General features: G+C 35.2%; 1 protein-coding gene across 3 annotated transcripts in view; it reads left to right on the plus strand.

The window, feature by feature from the left end:
• MTA3 (metastasis associated 1 family member 3) overlaps positions 1 to 22,031 on the plus strand; it is a 133,645-nt gene that overhangs the window by 20,978 nt on the left and 90,636 nt on the right. For all 3 annotated transcript variants that reach the window (XM_027750298.2, XM_027750300.2, XM_039386972.1), the window contains exons 4-6: positions 2,042 to 2,168; positions 15,481 to 15,544; positions 16,545 to 16,662. In XM_027750298.2, coding sequence (XP_027606099.2) covers positions 2,042 to 2,168; positions 15,481 to 15,544; positions 16,545 to 16,662 — 309 coding nt within the window. The remainder of the gene's footprint in view (positions 1 to 2,041; positions 2,169 to 15,480; positions 15,545 to 16,544; positions 16,663 to 22,031) is intronic.

Here is a 22,031-nt window from a genome sequence, read left to right on the forward strand (position 1 = left end):
ACAACTGTTCGCTCACTACTCCCGATGGGATGGGGAAGAGAACTGGGATTAGCAAACAAAGCAAAACAAGGAATTAATTCACCACTTCCCATGGGCAGGCAGGGGTCCAGCCATCTCCAGGACAGCTGGGCTTTATCAGACATAAGGGTGACTTTGGGAAGAAAAAACATCATCACTCCAAATGTCCCTCCTTCCCTCTTCTTTCCCCTCCAGTGTTATAGGAGCACGATGACATATAATATGGGATATCGCTTTGGTCAGCTGGGGTCAGTTGTCCTGGCTGTGTCACTTCCCAATTCCTTGTACCCCCTCAGCCTCATTGCTGGTGGGGTGGTATGAGGAGCAGAAGAGCCCTTGGCTCTGTGTAAGCCCTGCTAAGCACTAACAAAAACATCTCTAGGTTATCAACACTGTTTTCAGCACAAGTCCAAAACACAATCCTATACTGCCACTGTGAAGAAAATTAACTCCATCCCAGCCCAAACCAGTACAAACATAAACTTTTAACATTAAATTCTATTTTTTAATGTACTTACTTGCCTTATTAAAAAAAAATGCATTGCCTTAGCATAGGATTTTTTTGTTTGTTTTTAAGCTTTCTTTATTGTCAGTATTGTAGATGCCAGAATAATTCTGAACTGAGTTATGGTCTGATATGAACCTGTGCATGTGTCAGGTGAGGCTGTGGGCTGTCCATGAGACTTGGAGGATTATTATTTTCTATTTTGTTTTTCTTGTTCCATCTCTCCACAAAACATGCCAAGAAAAGGAGGGGTATGGGGGTGTCTACAGCAAGATAGACTTAAAGTAAATGGAACTGGGTTTGAAGAAGTTGGTTATATCAGGGTGTGTTGTTATATCACGTTTGTGGAAAGAACTATTAGAATTGAAATGAACTACACACAGGCATGATGAAAAAAATAGTAGTGTTGCATTTGGAGAGAACTGTGGTTGCCATGAGGATGCAGGCAGGCTTCATTTTGAAATAGTGTCTGTAGGTTGGTTGAAAAAATGGTTATTATTGGTAGAGCAGATGATGTCATCTGTTGTAGGTAGCTACATGAAATACTACCTCATTCTGAGGTTCTGTTGTTTAGTTTCTGACAAGTAAACTTGGTTTTGCAGATGATGGATAGTAAAGTATGTATGTATGTAAAGTACACTTGGTTTTGCAGATGATGGATAATTTGCCAGGTAGAAAATTGCCAAATCTTAGAGAAGTTATTAAAGGGTCTATGTTTTTGCACCCATTATTCAGAGACACTTTTTGCCCTTTCTGGAATGCTAGAGGAAGTACAGATTCAAGTTCCCTATGTCCAAAGAATCCACTAGGAAAGCAGATTTCAGCCACTGAGATCCCAGGGTAGCTGTTTTGAAGAGCCTGTCATTGTTAGCAAGGCTCAAACGTGTTAGCAAGCACTGTGAACATTGCTCTTTAACTCTCTATGTGACTCCTTCTAGTATCTGCTTTTATTTCTTCCTATCTTGCTTAAAATAGAAATAATTTTAAATCCTACTTAAACATGAAAATACAGTGCATTTGTTGTCAGTATCTAATAAGGTTAACATAGTGGAAGACAGTAGGTTTTTTTCAGTTTTCTTAGACTGTGATTTTGCAGTCTTAGACTGCAATTGTATTTAGTAAATTTCTGTTCATAGAAAGTATGTAAAAGTTTTAGTAATAATAATATTGGCAACAGAAAATGAAAACCAGAACTGGTCAACAAGCAAGCAAGAAAAAACAGATGAAAGAGGATGAAAAAAGAATGAGTAATATCAGGATTGTTTTTAAGCTATGTGAAAGACATCAATGCGTAGTACAGTAGGAGAGGAGCATAATTTTTAAAGAGTTAAAGTAGAAGTGTATAATTCAAAATACTTAATATTCTGTCAAGTTACATAAACTGTAGTCTTGTTAAACTCATCTTTTCTTTGAAATACTAAAGGAGGTTGCTAAGGGGTGGGGGGGATGTCAAGTGAAATGGCTGCAATGATGTTATGCAACAGAGTTAATTTCGACCTACGCTCTGCTTCTCTGCAGAAGAAGTTGAAGAAGAGTCTGAAACTACAATTGAGGTTGATTTGACTGATAAACAGAAGCATCAGTTGAAGCACAGAGAGCTTTTCCTTTCTCGCCAGTATGAGTCCCTTCCGGCAACACATATCAGGTAAGAAGCAGTAGATACCATTTCTCTGCGTGTTCTGCTGGGATGGATTGCCTGCCAGTAGCCCACCTGCCTGAACACGTCAGCCTTTGTCTTGCAAAAGGGTATAATTGATCTTACCTGAGTTGGGTCAGATTGTCCCGTGAACTGCTTTACAAGCACCTTTGGTTTTTCCTTCTGTTACTTGATGTTTGAGCCTTAGAAGAGACAAGAGTCTCAGAGCTCTGGCTTGTCAATTAGAGCAACAGTTGATAATTTGGTATAAAATCAGTCTGTAACTACTTTGGGAGAGTTCTTTTTTTAATCTACTGGCCAAAGGAACTTTGACCATTTTGTCTGGCCAGGAAAATTGCAGATGGGTTTGGAAAGGAGGCAGTGGCTCAGTGATCAGATCTGCACTTTAGGGCTGCACACACTTTGAAGTAAAATTACCTCAGTTTACTTCAGTAACTGTGAAGAAGTCATGATTCTTTGGCTAAATGTTGCAAAAGCATTTCAAGTATCGTTTTAAATTGCCCTAATGCTAAAGTAGAAAGAAGCTTGCTAAAGCTCAAAAAGTATTTGTTGACTTGTGTCTGTAACTGATGCAAATACTCATGTCATCTCTGATTTAGTAGTCAAGAAAGATTTTTTGTGTGTGTGTGTGTTGGTACGGGGGGATAATGAACCTAGAAATGGAAAAGAGCACAGTGACAAGGGGGAGTGTACCTAAGTGTGAAACAAGGTTTCTTACGTTGCATTCTGAAGGAATTTTCATTTTCTCATTCCATCCAACTCCCATCAGCTATTTCAGGCCATAAATGTCTAGAAGCCACCAAAAAGAAGTATATATTATCCAGTAGGAGAAACACTTTATATGTATATATGATGTATTTTCTCTCTTATTGGCAGATGTGTTGCTTATCTCTCTCACTGACAACACGAAACCTGCAAGCTGGAAATTTTTGTCTTAATTTCCCATGCTTGATTCAGATACTTGTTCTGACTTTGAGAAAGTCGTTTAACTGTCACATCTCTGCTGCTCCAGCTATAGCATGGAGATAATAATCCTGTGCAGTTTCTTTTCCTTACTTTGACATTTAGATATTGAAATAAGGTATTCTCTTTGCAGAGGGAAGATTACATAGAAGAAGTATTGTAAAGGTCTTTTCACCTCACAACTCAGGGAGCAAATGCAATAGAGGTTCTCCAGCATATACTTCACAAAGAAGGCAAAAAACCATGTGAATTCATAGTACATGCTGCACAACACAGCAGGCAAATGCAGAGTGATGACTTGCATCTACTTTTCAGAACAGATGAATGTTGTAGGGCTGTACTGTCACGAGTTACTAAGACCTTTACCAGATGAATTCTGGAACAAGCTTGATGTAGACTAATGGTGTTTTAACAACCTTAACTCTGTTTTAAAAGGAAACAAGAAGGAAAATACGCTGCAAAGTATTTCTTATTTAGCTTTTTAGCTTACTAATGTTCACATTCTGTGATTCTCAGTAGTTTTCATAACTTTTATCAGTTAACTTTTCCAGTAAATGTTGTAGAAATATTGTGAAAGTGGTACTCCTCTGTCTCCCATCAGTACTCAAGAATATTCAAGGATGCAGATTTTGCAGCTTCTCTGTGAACAGTTTGATGACTGTTGTTGTGAAATTTTTTTCCCAGTCGTGGATTTGGGATTTCACTTATTGAAAGTCTGCTACCTTGTGTCCTGTCACTGTGCTTCTCTGAAAGGAGCCTGGCTCCATCTTAGTTATCCATCTTTTTATTAGGTAATGGAACACAGCAGTAGAATTTCTCTGTTTAGTTCTTATACCTTAAGAGTGAACAAATCCAGTTTAATATAATCTGCAGACTTGTTAAAAGTGTATTCAGGTTATTGAAGATATTAAACTGTTGGTCCCAGGGTCAGAAACTTGGGGATGACCCCAGTTGCCAGCTGGACTTAGTATCACTCATTACACTGAGGGTCCAGCTAGTTTTTTTCCAGCTTATTGTCTACTTACCTGGTCCATATGTTTCCAGTCTGGTTAAAGGACACTGGAACACAATGCAGACCTTACTGAAGACAGGGTGGATGACATTCTCTGACTGTCACTGGGCTATGAAGCCAGTTGTCTCCATATAGAAAGCAAGCAGATACTTGTGCAATAAAACTCTGCATAGCTCCATGTCAGGCCTTTGGTCTTGGCACCTGCAGTTGTAGCCCCTAGATAGGAACAATTGGATTTACAGGATAAAATAAATGGTATAGTGTTATAGAGATTGGTGGTTGGAAATCAGTTCTCTCAAGAGTAAGAACGCAAAAAAATCAGTCCCTTTGGAAGGAAGAGGGGAAAGCCAAAGCTGATTTTAAGAGAATGGAAGAGGGTTTTTGCAGCTACAGATCTTGAAATTTTACTGACATCTTCAGCCAAGAAAAGAAACTGAGTTTGGTTGCCTTTGTGTTGCAATTTAGGGGAATAAATGTATTTTACCTGGTATGGTTTTATTTAATTTTTACTAATACAGTTTTCCTGCTTTCATTTTGTCTTTTTTCTTTTCTTAACTTTGCTCTTTTTACATTTTTCAAACTGAATAGTAGAGGAAATTATACTTCTACCCCTCTAAAAAACTCTGTCACTGAGGTTACTTTTGTTCTAGTTCATGATTACAAATACGGTGATGTCTCATTTATATATATCTGGTGCTATTACTTCACAGTTGAGTTACCTTGTTGTTATTTTAGTAGGTTAGATTTCTTTGGTGTGTATGTCTAACTCTGAAGCTCTTTGGTCTGCAACTCTGAGCTTTGAATAATTCTGATGTAATTTGTTTGCTCTTGAATTACTGAAATACAGTTTCATTCCTTATTCTGATACTTTTTATATTGCTATATACATTATATGTAACTCTTTTGATATGTAATTTGTTTTGTTAGAAATACTGGGACTTTTCAGACTTCATCTTGTTTCCCCTTTACATTAGGTGTCACTATGCCATTTCAGTACCTTTAGGGAGTGGCATTAGTTTTGGCATAGAAGAAAAATCCAGATTTAGAAAATAATTAGAAACAGGTAGTGTAGTAGTAATTAAAACATGGCAATGCTGCCTTGTGGACAGTGTTCTTGCCATGGAATGTGTTTAAGTGCAATTGTCTAGATCAGTGCAGCACTGTTCTGGAGTCATGATGTGGGGTAGAGTACAAGCTGATGTACTGGTTTGGGGATCAAAGACAGGGTTTGTTACCTTGGTGCCTACTTGTCAAGTTATAAGTGAAACTGTTGTCTCTCCTGTCTGCTCAAATGTGTGAGGTCAGTTAACACCCCTCCAGTGGATTATCTCCTTCCTTCCTAATCCCTGCATGTTACAGATGCAGTTTTGCCAGGCTCTGTAATCCCCATGTGTCCTTGTAACAGTTATACTGCCAGCCAGACTCACTGAGCCACTCTCCTTCGCTAATGTCATGCGGTGAATGCTCCCAGGATTTGTGCAGGTGGCTCCTATAAGCAATGCCAGTCCCAGAGAGGGGCTGAGTTGGGCCAGTGCTGTGTACTTTAACTTGGCATTTCAGAGATTTGAGCATTACCAAGTACAGCATTTTGGAAAGGCATGAGAAGGCACTGGGGGGGGAAAATGGTGAAAGTTGTCAGAAAGTTGAAATTGTTTGCCAGTGTTGTAAAATTCATTATAAAACTTAGCACATGGTAAAAATGGGTCCTTTGTATAAAAATCTGCAAATGGTTATCTTGTTGGAGATGCACTGAGTTATCTGACTTCTGACATGGGCTTTAAATTTACTTTTCATTCTTAAGCTCTCAAGAGTTAAAAGGTGTTAAACATGTTTAGATTGTTATGAAAGATTTACATTAACTTCTGAGATCCTTTGTAACTGCTCTTAAATTTAATACTTATATGAGTTGTGTAGAAGAGAATTTATTTATCCATCAGAGTTCATCTTACCATTTTCAGTATCTTTGCTTAGTTCTTGTTTGCTAATAACTGTGTTTCAGTCTTGGGGTTGTGGATTTTTTTATGTTGGTTAATTATTATTATTTTTATTATAATACTTTTAAGTGTTTGGAAAGCATACATAGTCCAAACATTCTCAGATATCATAATAAAATCAGGCTATCTTTTGGGCTACTTTATACTGCAAGAACAATCCCCACCCACCTAAAAATTTAAAAAAATATATTTCTTTTTGAATTTATGCAAAATAAAAAGGCTCATATACAGCTTATTTGACTAAAGTCAAAACAGCTTGAGAATGGAGAACAGTTTCAGGCTGATGGCCATTTGTAAACAGGAAAGAGGATTTCAAATATAATTATTATTATATAATTATATTTGGTTGCTCTTATATTGGTAATTTAGTTGATATGATTGTCTGGGTTTTTGTTAGGGATAAAGAATAAGCTACTAGTTTGTCAAAAGCCTTTCTGAGTTACAGTGGGGTTACAAATATTTATCTTAAGGAAATAAAAATTAAATTTGCTAAATTTAATTTACTGAATTACTTCTTTCAACAACATTTCTGGTAAGTTAGAATATAGGCTTTTAAGAGTCCTATCCTGGGACCAAAAAGAGTGGTATTGTAATGACCTCTTCCATTGTTCTTTTATCTGATTCAGGCCACACAATTATGTGCAGGGACTATTGATGTGATCCCAAGTGTTTGTTCTTGCATTAAATTGTATGTTGCAGAGAGAAGTCCATGCTTGGTTGAAAAATTTTCAAGTTGTGGATAATTTACCGTAATCTTTAAAGTTTTATCAGTTGCTAATTATGTGTGTTTGCACCACTCTGCTTTTTCTTTTTTCTTCTTAGAGACTGTTTGCACTGAGTACTTTTTTGCGTTTCTTGGGCACAATGCTGAAATTCTTGCTGAGCTTGATTTCTGGACTCAACATGGCTGCATATGATGCCTGTGCATTATGTGGATGTTCTTCATTATGGGGATTGTTCAAATAACTAGTAAATCTACACCCTAATATTTAATGGGGGATTTTTATTCAAATTGCCCTTGCATGGACTAAGTATCTCTTACACTCTTAGAGGATTATATTTGTTGCTTGACATAAGCAGCAAATTCAAATTTTCTATATACCTATGACTTTTAATTCAGAAAAGCTTTCTGACCTTTGATTCTGAAATCTGTTCGTACATACCCTTTATTTAAAAAACTAACAAACAAAAGACAAAAAAACAAAAAAGAAACCTCCAAACTATCTTAAGATGCTCTTGGCATGGTTTATTACTTCTGTTCCAACACAGAAAGGACTTCATGAGCCCTTTAAAGATTGTGATTGCATAAGGTAATTTTATTAAAAGCTGATTAATATGATTGTGGAGAATGTGATTATTGTTTCAGAATGCCTGTGCATATGTGACACTAGAGTGTCCAAATAGTCTGATCATGAGAAGAGTTCTTTAATTTTTATTAAGAAATTTGGAGCCTCTGCATATTCTTACATGTAAGAATAAAAAAAAAGTGGACTTAAACTTCCAAAGTGTCAAACTGTAAGAATCTTTGTTTCCCTCTTTTGACATTATTGTGATCTGTAATGCAGTCTAGAACACAGTGTCTGGTTTTTTTGGTTTTGGTTGGTTGGTGATTTTTTTTGTGTGTGTGTGTTTTATTTTGGGGTTTCTGGGGTTTTTTTGATTGTTAAATAATACCCTTGCTCCTGGGTAGATTAAAGTAACTTTGATGGGCACCACTTTGTAGATGTCTCAAAAAAAGCAGCATGAGAATGTGTAGTTTGTAAGAACATGCTGTGCTTACAGACTGTAAGAGTGCGATGCTTTTTAAATGTGTTGTAAATGACTCAGTTTTATCATGCAGCTTTCTTTTTTGCTGTTCTTTCTTCTTCGTGATCTTGTCAGGACTCACTAATATTGATACCTCAAACTACTAAGGTACAGAGAAGTAGTTTTTTTCTGAATGTGGGATTCCTTTACTAAAATGCAACAAATGATCCGAAGCTCAAGACAGATAGGTCAGATGAGCCTTATAAGCCTGATTTATTTTTTGGCATAAATCAGACTGGATAAGGAGTGAATTTGCTTTGCATAGACACGTGCTTACCTGATCATTTGGATTGTTGAGCAAAGTCTTCTTCCATTCTGGATTGAGTTTGTTTGGGGCACAGGGACTTTTGAAGCATATCTGACTTTTTTTTCCTTTTTTTTTCCTTTTCCAACACAATTAGAAATAGCCTGATAGGAACTAAGATGAAAATTCAGTCTAGACCAGAATCCTGTTTTCAGATGTGGTCAACAATCAGTACTAGTAACAGTGTAAGAAAAAGTGTATTTATTGGTGGAAGACTGTTTCTTAAATACCTGAAAATCAGTATATATTTCCCCGTGGTGATACAATTGCAAAGCAAGAGCCGTTCATAAGATGCAAAAGTTTTAAGTTCAGTTGCACGGAGTGATTTGCATTGGTTCTGACCTGGGGGACCTTCCAATGGACTTGATGATCTTAAAGATCTTTTCCAACCTGAGTGGTTTCCTGATTGTATGAAAAATCATTCTTAACCAACCTTCTCTGTTTTTGTTCAATTTATGTGCATCGGCGCTGCTGTGCTAAAATGTAACATTTTTACTTTTTAGCACGAATTAATCCCTAAAGAAAAAATATCAATTACATGAGTTTCCTACAATAGTGTATAGAAGGTACACATATACAGTTATGCTTGTTTTGAGATGTTGAAATATGTAGTTTTACTGTGCCCACACCAAGAAAATATTTACCTTTTAATTACTTTTCAATCCATGTCAGTTGTGCACAATTTCTCCAAGAGACTGTCTGTAAATCCTACCAATTTGGAGTGCTCAAAATCAGTACTCCAGCTCTAATCAAGATTAAAACTCTGAATTTTTTGACTAAAACCCACATGTATTGTAAAAACCCTGGGCCATCTGTATGATCTATGCATATGTTTAGATGCCAGGCATTTACTAGTTCATTTTGATGTGCATAAAACAATTTGCTGTTCATTCTGTTTTTAGTTTTATTTGATCAAGAGTGTGTTAATCAGGTAATATCAAGTTTATTGGTTTATCTTGTGGCCACAGATACACAATCTTGTACTCTTTAGGAGATTGGTATCGTTTTGTCAGACACAGATGCCAGTAGCAGTCACCAATCAGATGGTTTCTGTTAGTTGTTTTTTTTCCTCATGTTTGAAATGACCCTGTAAATGAACAGAGGCAATTAGTATGAATCAATGCAATGCAAATATTTTTTGTCAATTCTAGGTATTGATTGAATATTTGAAACGTCAAACTGTAGTTAAGGATCTGTTGCAGATTTAAATCACTCTGATGATGCTGTTATTTTCTTATGCGTTATGCAATAGCTTGCTCCCCAGTTGTTAATCTCTTTGTTATCTTGAGAACTCGAAATTTGCTATAAAGACATTGGTATATGTCTGTTGGCATCATTTTGTGCCCCTTAAACTGTGTTCCAAAGTAAAATACACAAGTACTCTTAGTACTGGCTTCCCATAACTGGGGAATCAATTTGATATAATTAGTAGAAGCTCTTTGGACTCCACAGTTCCTACTCTGTTGTTTGGTGATCGTCATTGCAATTTAGTCTGCTTGTAAGGGATCAAGACTTGGCTAAAAGCAGATGTTTGATTGGAAATCTTTAAAACACTTTCTCATTTAAGACAGTTCATGAAAACCTTTGTTATTGAAGGTAGCTCCTTTACTCAATATCTGTACCTTTTGTTATGCCTCTTTTTGCTTCATGCTGAATATGGGAAAGGTTACTCCCAAGTTCTACTCCTGCATGTGCTTCTTTCTATCCCTCTTCTGTATGCATCTTCTTTTTAGTTTAATCTCTGATTGTCACAGAAGTAACAGCATATGCTAAAATCAAATCAGATTTTTCTCACAAGCGTAATATTTCCTAATATTCTTTCCTGATATTTTATTTTCAGACTGTCTAGTTAGTGACTCATGCTTCTGTGTTCCAAATCTCAGCTGAGAGACTAACATTTCTTGGTGCAGATCATCAAGATACAGTTGTATATCTGTACACAATTGCCCAACGTAATTCTGTCATTCAGGAGGGCAATTAATTGTTATTTCCAAGTCTGTAGGGGCATGCTTGCATATGTTTTTTTCTTTCTTCCACTTGTATCTGAACAACCAGTGCGTATCAAGTTTCATTGACTTGGTGGGAACCCAGAGCAATGAGTTCTGAGAATTCTTGTACTGCATCAGTGTCATTCAGGCTGCATCTGCATTCCAGTAGGAGACTTCCATGGCATGATACTGTTCCCATGACATTGCCTTTTCCAGTCCTATCACTTGTACTGGTTGACAAGCAGTAAGTGTTATGTTTCTTTCTGTAATTTTTTTTTTTTTTGCATGCCTCCTGTTCCAAAAAATCTAAGATTTATATGTTGCGAGCTATCTTACTCATCTGATGAAAACATAAAGAAATAGTCTGCAAGAACAGCAGAACAGCAATTGTAGATGTTTCCACTGGTTTAAAAGTTAGGGCTGTGCTGAAACAGACAGGGACTTCAAAAGATGAAACAGTTGCTGTTATTTTGAGTAATTTTGATAGTTTTAAACTACAAGTGTTTGCATCAGCTTTTTAAAAATTTGGTAAAGACTTTAATCTATATTTCTGATTACTTTAAGGAAAAACTCATTACAGAACAATTACCCAGACAGTGCAAAAAAGAAATCATTTAAGTGTATTTTCTGGACAGTTTGGTGCTTTGCTTTAGGTTATTTAAACAGACTATATTGAAATCTTTTCATAACATTGTCTTGTATAATAGCCTTGGTACAACTATTTTCATGCTACTTAAATTCTTGAGCTGGTTATCTTCATCTTTTATCTTCATTGGAACAGATTAGTAAGGCCAGTCTTGTATTTCTCTGTTCTAAATATTGATTGTTGTCACATTCTTTTCTGAAATATGTTCCTACATCTTTTTCATTTCTCTATTGGATCTCACTGAAATGTGGCACATTTTTGTCTTTAGTTTTCAAGGTTTATTAGGTCCTCTCTCTGCTTACTCTCCTTGAAATCTCTCCTTCAGGACTCGCATACTAAATGACGTCTCACATGGAGTGTTGATTACCATTAACTCCTTATTGAATTGCCGAAGACAGTGTTACTTGTGAGGATCTCACAAAGCTGCCATTTACTTCTTATAATTTATTTTTATTCTCCTTTTCTTTGTTCCACAGTAAACAGTGCCTCCTGCCCTCCATGAAAAATAGTCCCTAAAACATGGAGGGGGTTGGAAATAAATCCTTATGTTCACTGCACTGAGACTTCTATCTACCACAATGATCAGAATGTCTTACCATTTCCTTATAATCTTCATGTTAGCGTCTCTGTGCTTTGCAGTTTTGGTTGTAGATGATTTGTATTTTGTTTTTGGGACTGTATGGTCCTGACTTGCTTTCCAAGGCTTTTGAAGAAATCCTTTCCTACAGAATCATTAAGGCACTTTTTCCAAAGTCAATTTTTTGGGGAGAATGTGTGGTCTCATTTATATATTGGAACAGAAGGGCTTTCCTGCGGTACAGAAGTACATTGTAGGCACAGAGAAATAGCTTATCAGGCATCCCTTAGCTCATGGCTGTAAATGTTCAGGAATTGTCAACCCATGGTTGGTGTCACCTGAAACAGAAAAAAAAAAATTGACAAGCAGACAAGAACTCCTAACAAATGAGAGTGAAGGAAGGCGTAGCAAATGAAAAGAACTTTCACATGATTAACGTTTTAAAGAAAAAAGTTATGAGTTGTGGCTCTGGTTACTCGGACAAGAGAAGCAATTGAATCCTGAGTGGTTTGTAGGATAGAGGCTTGTAATACCATGAGCATATATATAGGCAAGCTTTGTTGTCCCCTTTTATTAGTGCAAGACCTCTAAATTACTTTTTGTTGCTGACTGATTTAATAATATTAAATCAGCCAGCAACAGTTTTATTGGCATTGTTGTCAGCTCAATGGAATAACTTTTTTTTTGTGACCAGTTTAAATATGAAGTACATCTAAGAGCAGAAAGGATCTTGAAGGCACAACTTAGTCTCGTCAGAATTAAATTGTAAGTGAAAACATACAAGCTAACTTATTTCTGTTGTTTAATGTTATTTGTGCACTGCTGATGTTGCTGAAATTTTCCCTCAAAGTTCATACAAGATAAATTTTGCCTAAATCTGTAGGAAGTAAAAAATTTTCTGAATATTTTTAATTTGAGAAAGAGGTCAAAACCAGACATGCCATCTTAACATCACTGAGACCTTCTGATGCTATTTACTAGTAATTCATCCAGATGATACCAGTTAAGTCAAGAATGCTGCTTGGTGGAGGAATACAGCTTAAAGCAGAGAATCAGTCGCATAAGGGGAAGGTTTCTTATGTGAAAAAACAGTAGACAGCTCTCCACTTACAGGTTTTTTGTTTTGTTTTTTTTTTTTTATTTCTCAAATGCTGCATAATTTAATATTTCAGGCAGGAGACTTCAATAGAACAGTGAAACTATGACATTGTACACTACCAGTCTAAATAATACTCAAATCTTTCAGAAATCCTACTGTTTTTGCAAAAAGAGTATAATTTTATTTTGCTGTGTAACTGATTTTATAATCTGGTAAATGCAGTGTACATTCTCTTTCATTTGTTTTCGTAGGTAGCTAGCTCCCCCTTTCTTTTCTCTGTCTAGTTTAGAATAGTCAGATTTTATCTTGTTACATTGATTATTTATTTAATATAGCTCCATCTGTCCCAGTTATCTGTAATTGTTTAAAAACATTAATAAATGAAGTTCCAGAACACTGTGAGGAGGAAAATATTTAATATTTAAATGTGGACAAGCTCTGGGTTTTCAAATATATGCCTTAGAGAAATAACTCCCAAGTCCTGTTGTAATGTCGTTTAAATGACGTTAACTTTTTCTCCAGGGCATTTTGATTATTAGTATTGGAAGAAAGGGTGAAAAGTGCAGTGATGGTTGGAGAATATTAAGGGACATCACTGCAAATCGATATTCACTTAAGTAATTTCCTCAGCATCCATGATTGACAGATGCTGGAGATAATATAATGTACTGGATGCTTGGTTCAATCCAGTAGACCATTTACAACTAGACAGATAAGATTTTCCTCTGATTGGGGGGGAAAAAAGAGAGGAGATATATAAACAGTAGCCTTTTATTCATTTTGTAAAGATTCCAAAACATTTCTATTAAGTATTGCAGGTTTCTACATTATAGAAGCTGGTAACTTTAATATATAGAGTCAAAATTAGAAAAAAGTTCTGTAATTTACCTCTTTTCAAATGTGGGAGATTTGGGTGGTTTGTTTGTTTTTGTTTTAATGTGGTATCTACTACTGTATGTCTAGTGTTATCTTTATTGAGACTCTAGTCTCTGCATGTGAGAGGTCATATACGCATACAAAATGTTACCTCTGTGTGACTCCAGCCATGACATGGTTAATATGCTGTTCAAAGAAATGTAGCATCAAGTAGAAATTCACTCCCTTAAAGAACATACTGGGGGGATTAAGCTCGTCTCTTAATGAAATAAAACGAATTTTTTAGGTTACCAGCAACAAAGTCTGAGGTCAGTCAATAAAATGCTCCTGCAATTGTGATGGCAGTGAAGCAATGAATGCTTCTGCAGTAATTGGAGTTAAATAAGGGTAGGCTGTATTGAAGAGAGAACATTCTGGAGGTGTATGGAATAGAAGCAGGCTGGAAAGGTAAACTCCTCTTTAGCCTTTTGCTCTAAAAAAGACGCCAACAAAACATTAAAATAAAGTTGGCAAACTGACTTCATGGTACAACATATAATTAATTTTTAGAAGTGAATGTTCTGGAACTATCAAGGCCAAAAGTTTCAAAGAAACCTTCAAAGACCTGGTGGAGTATAGAAAAGGTTTCCTACTGCAGGAGTCTTTTCCTTTACTCTTGTGTACTGTGCTCAGATTTTTCTCGCTCATCTTTCCACCATTTCTCTTTGGTGGTGTGGTTCTTCTGACAGGTATGACAACGAAGAGAAATTCAGGAGGTTATGTACTGCAGTCTTCATATGTGGATTAACTCCCTTTCTCATAATGTGCAGTGGCAATGAATAAAACATTAGCTGGGTATCTTCACCTAATGATCAGCCCTTGTCCATTGGCATTCAGTATTTCTAGTTGACTTTAGCAGTTGGCATCCACTGACAAGAACAGGCAGGTTTTTACAATACCTTCTTTGGTGTTATCTTAAAATCAAAAAGATCTCTGCAAACAATTATTCCTTCTATATTTGTATGCTGGTCTGTTCCATGACAGAAGAAGATGGGAGACGAGTGTTCTGGGCAGAGGTCCTATAGCCATATGTGTAATGCCACTGGAACCTCCTGGTAAATACCAATTAAACTGAAGGTTAGGTGCATGAAATACAAGGTGCTGTATGTAAAGGGTAATAAGTATATATATTATAATTATATATATATAATGGTAGTTTGGTTATAAATGATAACATAAAAATGCCAGTTGCTAACAAGATGATTCAGCACACTTAACATTTTTCGTCCACATCCATGTGTGTTTCTTTAAAATACCATTTGTTAAAAATAATTCTGCAGATTATTTGCAGAGAAGATGGAGGCAGAGGAATTAGAGGCCAAGGCAATGTTGGGGGAGAAGGAGATGAGAAAGGAGTGGGGGTAATGGGGTCAAACTCCCATTGCTTTAGCTACAGGTGTTGCACATGGGCAGGTCTGTACCACTACTGAGTAACAGGAGCCTGCACAGAAATGTGTAGTCATCAGCATTTTAATGTGGTCATAGAAGAAATCAATAGAATTCCACGATTCATTATCAGAAACAATTCCATTCAAAAGAGAAAAGCACTTTATTTTTACAGGACACTGGTAAAACCTTATATTCTTTCTAGTTTGGGTTATTTGTTTTCAAATTAGGCACTGAACTTACGGGACTTAAGTCACTTTGAGGTGATGTTTCATTGATGAAGACCTCTTTATTAATTGAATGTGTATTTACTGTTTGCCATAGTACCTCTTCACCTTCTTTACTTCTCCATTCCTGAAACCATTTCCCAGTTTGGTGGAATTCCAATGTATTTGAATGTGGGTCAGTGCAGCCATTTAGTCGGTTGTTTTGCTGTTTATTTTGGTATCTTTAAAGTATGACAGTGTTCATTTTTATATTTTATAATATTTTTATATTTTTTAGTGTAATAGTTTGAAGTATATCTAGATCGTTTTCTTGTAAATAACTTTTTCCTTAATAAAAATTTGAACTTTTTACAAAGTAACCATTCTTCCTTATGTTTGTGTAGGGGAAAATGCAGTGTTGCACTTCTGAATGAGACAGAATCTGTGCTGTCATACCTGGAGAAGGAGGTAATATATGATTTCTATTTGGGTAAATATTGTAATGGGTTTGGTCTTTTGCAACTGTATTTTTAACAAATGGGCAAACAGTACTTTGAAAATCTTTTCTTGAAGGATAGGTTAGAAAAATTATGTTGTTGAAAACACTGATTTAAAAAAAATTATTGGATAAAATCTTAATTGATACTCTGAAAAGATATGTTTGTATTTAGAAAATAATTAATTTGAAGTAATTTATGTGGTATCTTACAGAAGAAAAATATACAGAGGTTTTCCTGTAGCAGATACTTAAGGGAGAATTCACATGGCTTTTTTTTCTTTTTAATGCTTGGAAAGTGTTTCGTCAACTTTCATTTCCTGTGGAAAGTACTTAGGATGCCTAGCTTTACCAGAAGGGAAGAAAATACCCCAAGAATTTGAAAGATAATTGCAAAATATAGTACAAAATACCTTCAGAATAAACATATTTTTCTTTGGAGCGTCTTGATATAGCATCAGGCAGACAGTGGTTTTAAACTGAAATTAGGATGTCTTTATTTTGCAATTTCTACACCAAAACCACTGATAATTGGTAAAAATGTTTCTGAAAACCGGACTTGCACTGTACTTTAGGTACTGTACCAGATTTGCCAATACCTATTTTTATGTCTGAGAAGGTTTACACAGTGTTTAATGGGTTTGGAGACTAATTTATCATGCAAAGTCAATATAGTAGAGATACTTATGAGTGGAAACATGTTAAATTCTGAAAGAAGTTAACTTTTTTTTTTCCATTGATATGTTTTTGTGTATGAATCTTTTCATTATTGCTCAGTTCTGAAATAAGTCCCAGCAAAGACAGAAGCTTCGATTACCCTTTTAAAAGCACTCATGAAACATCTGTGTTATGTAAAAATGGGATTTATGTGCCAAACCTGGGTTCTGTAAAGTGTGCAAATTTCCAAAAGGAAATAGTAAAACCCCAGTTTTAAAGAGTATTATGCTGTTGCAAATGTATCTTCTTTTTTAGGATACTTTTTTTTATTCGCTGGTATATGATCCATCACTGAAAACGCTTTTAGCAGACAAGGGAGAAATCAGAGTGGGGCCTAGATATCAAGCAGATGTGCCAGACATGCTTGCAGAAGGTAAATACAAGATCTTTGATTAGTGAAAAAAGTAAAAATCCTTGTCTTGCAATATTGCTCATGCTGACTCTTGAACTAAACTAGTACAGAGAGGCACAGAAAGTAAAGTGGTAGGTCTGAGAAAATTCATGAATATTGTTAGATACCAGAAAGAAAGAAGGAAAAGGTAATTGAGTAGCTGTTGAAAAGACAGTGTCCATTTCCAGTTTGTGCATAATGCAGTTTAAGCATTCGATATTGTTTATTTAATTGCGTGGTCTGCTTAGTTCTTTAATATAGGCTGCACGGAGAGAAGATGTCGAGGACCAGACCATTTTATGTAATAGTAACACAGTAGTAAATAAGTGAAAAATAAATTTCTTCTCTTCCTTTTTAAACAGACTATGCATAGAGGATATTTCTTCATGTCTTCTTATTTTAAAATACTATCTTTAATCAAAGCATCTTGTCTGTTTTGTAACATGTTTGAAACAAATGTTTCTAGCCTTGGCATAGCTTTAAAATCGCTGATGATTTTTAAATTTTATATTATTTATTTATAATCTAGCTCTACTACCTGTGCCTTAGTATTTTGCTACATGGGAACTATTATTTTAAACAAAATTTCAAGTACAATATTTATTTAGTGTTTGGATGACATTAAAGAACCATGAGCACCTGTGTCTTATGTCTGCAGTTATATTTACTTAGTAAATTTTAAAATGAGTTGGTTTCATCAGTGTAATTCCCACTCTATATTGAGTGCTAACAAAAGAAAAAGTTTCCTCAGAAGTATCCAGATGTAGATACTATTTTCAAGAATCTCGGTATTTATTCCTTAATGAGAAAAGATTATGTGAGAAGAGTATCACTTGCAATAAGTCCAAGGAGTTCTGAATACATATATTTGTAACCTTAAATGTGTTTTCCGTTCATTGTGGGCTGCTTTTTTTGCTGTATACTTTTTTTATTAAAAACAAGGCATTATTTCCAATTTCTACAGAGTTCATTTAATAAACGTATGAAACAAGATAATTTTTATAAAACAAGAAGAATTTGATTTCTGGCAAATGGCAGATTATTTTACAATGAATGGTCTCTAGTAGATCACCTGCATTATTATTTTGACTTTTAATAACCAGAAATAAACTATAAGAAGTCATTTCCAGATTTGTTTATAAGGTGTACAAACTTGTTTCAGAACAAGTTTATGAATAGAATATGATACACTGCTATTCTTGCTGTAAAACGTACCTGTCATAAAGAAAAAAATATTTATGTAGACATTCATATGCTCAAGAGGAAAGCTTACCAGAGGACTAAAAGAAAAGGACTATCTCAATGTGTGTATCAAGTAGCCTGGAAGTACTGATGTGATTCTGAAGTAGTTGGTTGAACTGTAGGGTTTTCAGGATAAACTGGAGTTGTCTGCCAGACAGGAAGTCTTTTCCTACTGAGTTCTGCTTACTTAAATTACTAAAGAAAGAGCCTAATTATGAAATAGTGAATATTATATATAAAGTAAATGTTTTTTCTGTTGAAATTTTAGTTATTTGATTTTTTTTCCTAAAGTTAAATTTCATATTTATTAAAAGTGAATTACTAAGTTCTTTTGGAGCTTAACATTCTGTGTTAAATACTTAATTTAGTTAAATGAGTAGATAATCTCTCTTACATCATGAACACACGATTTCACTATGTTACGGTCTTCTTTTTCTCACACCCTGTTAATCCCCAAAATGCAATAAGTGATGCAGTTTTCTTGCTGTCTTTAGAAGGAAATAATAATCCATCAAAGTTTAAAAACACCAAGCCCACAAATCAAGGATCTGTTGGTACACAGAGACTGGAGCGGTTTAGCTGGATTAATCTGCAGTTATTTCAAGTGGATGGTGGAAAAAAGGATTTGGTTTTAGGAGGATAAAAATGTCTGAATTATGGTAGTTTTGACTGATTGTTATCTAAGTGTTTCCATAGCCCTCTGACCTCCAGGGAAAAACAAAAGATGATTCAGCTGTTGCTGTTTCTTTACGTAAGCTGATGACCTGGAAGCTAATCCATTCACTGTCGTCTTTTCATTCATGAAAACAAATCTAAATGATTTTTAAAATTAACAGAGTAAAATAATTATATTTGGATTTTATGGGATTTTGTGAAGATTTTGAATCTTTATGTAGATTTTTCAGCCTGTACTGTTAAAAGTGGATAATGAGCTGTATCTCCAAATTTTTATGCTATAATGTATGACTCTTTAAAACTAAAAGTTAGACCAATCACCTTATATCAAAAGAAAGAATTTAGACAACTTCAAGTCAATTAGGAAAAATCAGGTTTTATATCATCTAATAATAGTATAGTATAATAAAAGAGAAGACACTTCTAAATTTATTCACATATAAAATTTGTCCTCTAATGTAAAGGAAGAATAACTTTTTGAAGGTGATTAATAGGCATATTTTATGTTTACAGAAAATCCCCAAACCCGTTTAAAAAAAAAATTAGAAAAACGGAAGATTCACACACCATCAATTGTTATATTTTCAAAGTTATTGACATATAAATCCAATTCAAATGACTGAAGACATGACAATTCTGCCAGTTCAGATTCCAGAAGACCAGTCACAACAGGGCTGAAAAATAAAAAAACAGTCCTGGAACCACTAAGTTATATTGATGTAAATACAATGATGTATTCTAATAGATTAAAAATTCAAATTGCTTGCACTTTTTCCATACCATGATAACTTATGTTCTGTAACGGACTACTGTTTTTTTGGTGATGGTGGGGTTTTCTTAGTGTTTACTGGAGAAATATATGCATTTTTTTGTAGGAATAGATTTTTTTTTTTCCATGCATTGATGTTATCATTTTTGTGTTATTGAGTAAAATGTTCTCCAAAACCGGGTGTTTAGGCTTTGGATAATGCAGCATACCTTTTTCCCACTGCCCCATGGGTGTATTGGATAACTTTATATTTCTCTTTAATTTTTGAAATGAAAAGCACTTTCATTTACTTTCAAAAGACAAAAAGTTTTATTAAAATCAATATGCATAATAAGATATTCCAGATTCAACTGTTTTTCCACTTTAGAGATGTATTGAATCATAAGTCCTTTACACAATTGCAGTAAACAAGTTGAGCAAAGTTAAAATTTGGTTCAAAATGCATATGCTTTGTATTTCTTTGCCCCTTTTGTTTGTAGTGGTTTAGCTAAATCACCTAGATCACACATTTAGTGAAGATTGTAACTTTGGAGAGAGACCAGACCAGATTGCTTTGAGGAGTCTCTTACCACTTTTGTTATCAACATCCTTGGGAATAAAACGTGGGAGTAAAAGTTGTCAGATTTGAATGATGTTATGGTTGTGTGAAACCATTCCTTCCCTCCAGTGCCAAGTGTTCCAGTTTGTCGAGACTCTAGTTTGAAGATTGAGTTTTTAGTTTCTTTTAATACACTGGAGAACAGGAGACTGTGTTCTACAGCATTGACTTAGATTTTGCCTAATAGGATACTGAAGAAGGTCCTTTCTTTGTTTTAAAAACACTTTGAAGAAAGTGGCTTATTCTGTGGATGTATCAGTTTATTTTCAAATCTGTTACCCCACACTGGAGACATTCTCTTCATCTGTGCAAAGCAAGAATAAAAAGGTTTATCTCTAAGAACCAAAAGCATGAATCTGGACAAAGAGTATCTTGTTTCAAGCATCTCTACAGTACAGGAGCAAGGTACCCAGTTCTCTGCATGTGATGGCCAGAAGCTGCTGTCTAGTGCATGCACCTACTGTATTTGAACAACAGCTTCTAAAATGTGTGACTAAGTTCAACAAACAAAACTGAAAACCCCAAACAAGCAAGAAAAAAAACCTATAGAGTTTTGCTTTGGGCAAGTAATTATTACCATTCTTATTTGGTTACAAGGCGTACTTTTATAAATTGTTCTGAATATGATCAAATTCTTGTCACCTTTAACAGCTTTTATTTAATCCTGTTTTGTGTACAGGGAAATTCCACCAAGAGAAATCAGTTTAGATACGTGGTAGACTTTTATGTAAGATTGATTTTTTTTTTTTTTTTTTTTCCTCGTCTCACAACTTTAAAATCCAAATGTTTTTAAATTCTGGCATTTCAACCAGTATGGCTCAGCAGTGGAACTACTGACGCAGTGACAGGTTGTCTTACATGGTTCGCTAACAAGCAGAGAATGACAGAGAAAAGTACTGGCATAGCATTAGGGATGTCATTTAGCAAGTAGGATAATGCTTAAGAATGGGAGTAAGTGGGAATTTTTTGCTCCGCAGGATTTCATATAATGCATAATTGTTTCTGTCATATACCTGCTCTGGTCTTTCTGCCTCCTGCATGCTATCGTAGGCCTAATTGTAGTTGTCACAAAATGTCAGTGCGCTTACACAAAGTAAAATGCATGGCAGCTTAGCGAAACAAATACAGTCAAAGTGGTGTTGCAGATAGGGAAGCCAATTGCTTACAGTAATCTCAGTAATTTCTTAAGTAATGCTTACTTTCATTTATTCATAGGGTTGTGGAGAGGCTGCAACAAAGGCAAAAAAGGCCAATAATTGTTTCTCTGTCAAAGCTCTTTTAAAACTTCTGCAGCAGAAGATATTTTCTAAATAAACCTAACAAAAAACTTTATGTTGACTGCTTTGTTGTCATGATATGGAAGTCTAGTGAAACTATTTGCAGTAATACTCTGGCTAAAAATACCCCAACTAAACAAAAGAAGTACTAAATTGTATTTTCAAGAAAGCTAATACAGTTTATAGTAACTATTTCCTATTATTTAAAATAAAAATATTAATTGTAATTCGTCAGAATAAATTTTCTGATGTTACATTTGCTTTGTGAAGCAATAGTGAATGAACCATTTGTGTACCAGGATTTAGTAGAACAGTCCTGTTAGGCAATGTAACATGGTTAAGTGTTGAAATCATCATTTTCAAGAAAACTTAGCCCACCACTCTAGGAATAACCTCGCTGAATCATACCAGCTTCTGTCTATCCATGCAGAAGATCTTGCCTCTTGTTATTTCTTAGTTTTCTTAAAACTTATTTAAGGCCCATTAGAGACCCAATAGGCTGTCACCTTGAGCTTCCTTATGTATCTCTGTGATCTTTTTGAAGAACTGTAGTAATTATGTGAGGTGTGATTTTTCTTTTTGAAAGGCCTGCTGATCTGTCCCCACTAATTTGGCTAGTATAGCTGTGAGCCTTGACAATGCTTAGGTGTCCACATTCCCTCCTTCACACCCCTAGGTATAAAACAAATGGATTAGAGTTCATGTGATACTGTTACTAGTTGCTGTATCCCTGAGATCCTGTAGAAATTTTGAGAAGATGCTTGTCCAAACTCAAGTAACTTGTTACTGT

The sequence above is a fragment of the Pipra filicauda genome, unplaced genomic scaffold (genome assembly GCF_003945595.2).
Source record: "Pipra filicauda isolate LSUMZ 115617 unplaced genomic scaffold, ASM394559v2 scaffold51_size4534324_pilon, whole genome shotgun sequence".
Lineage (NCBI taxonomy): Eukaryota > Metazoa > Chordata > Aves > Passeriformes > Pipridae > Pipra > Pipra filicauda.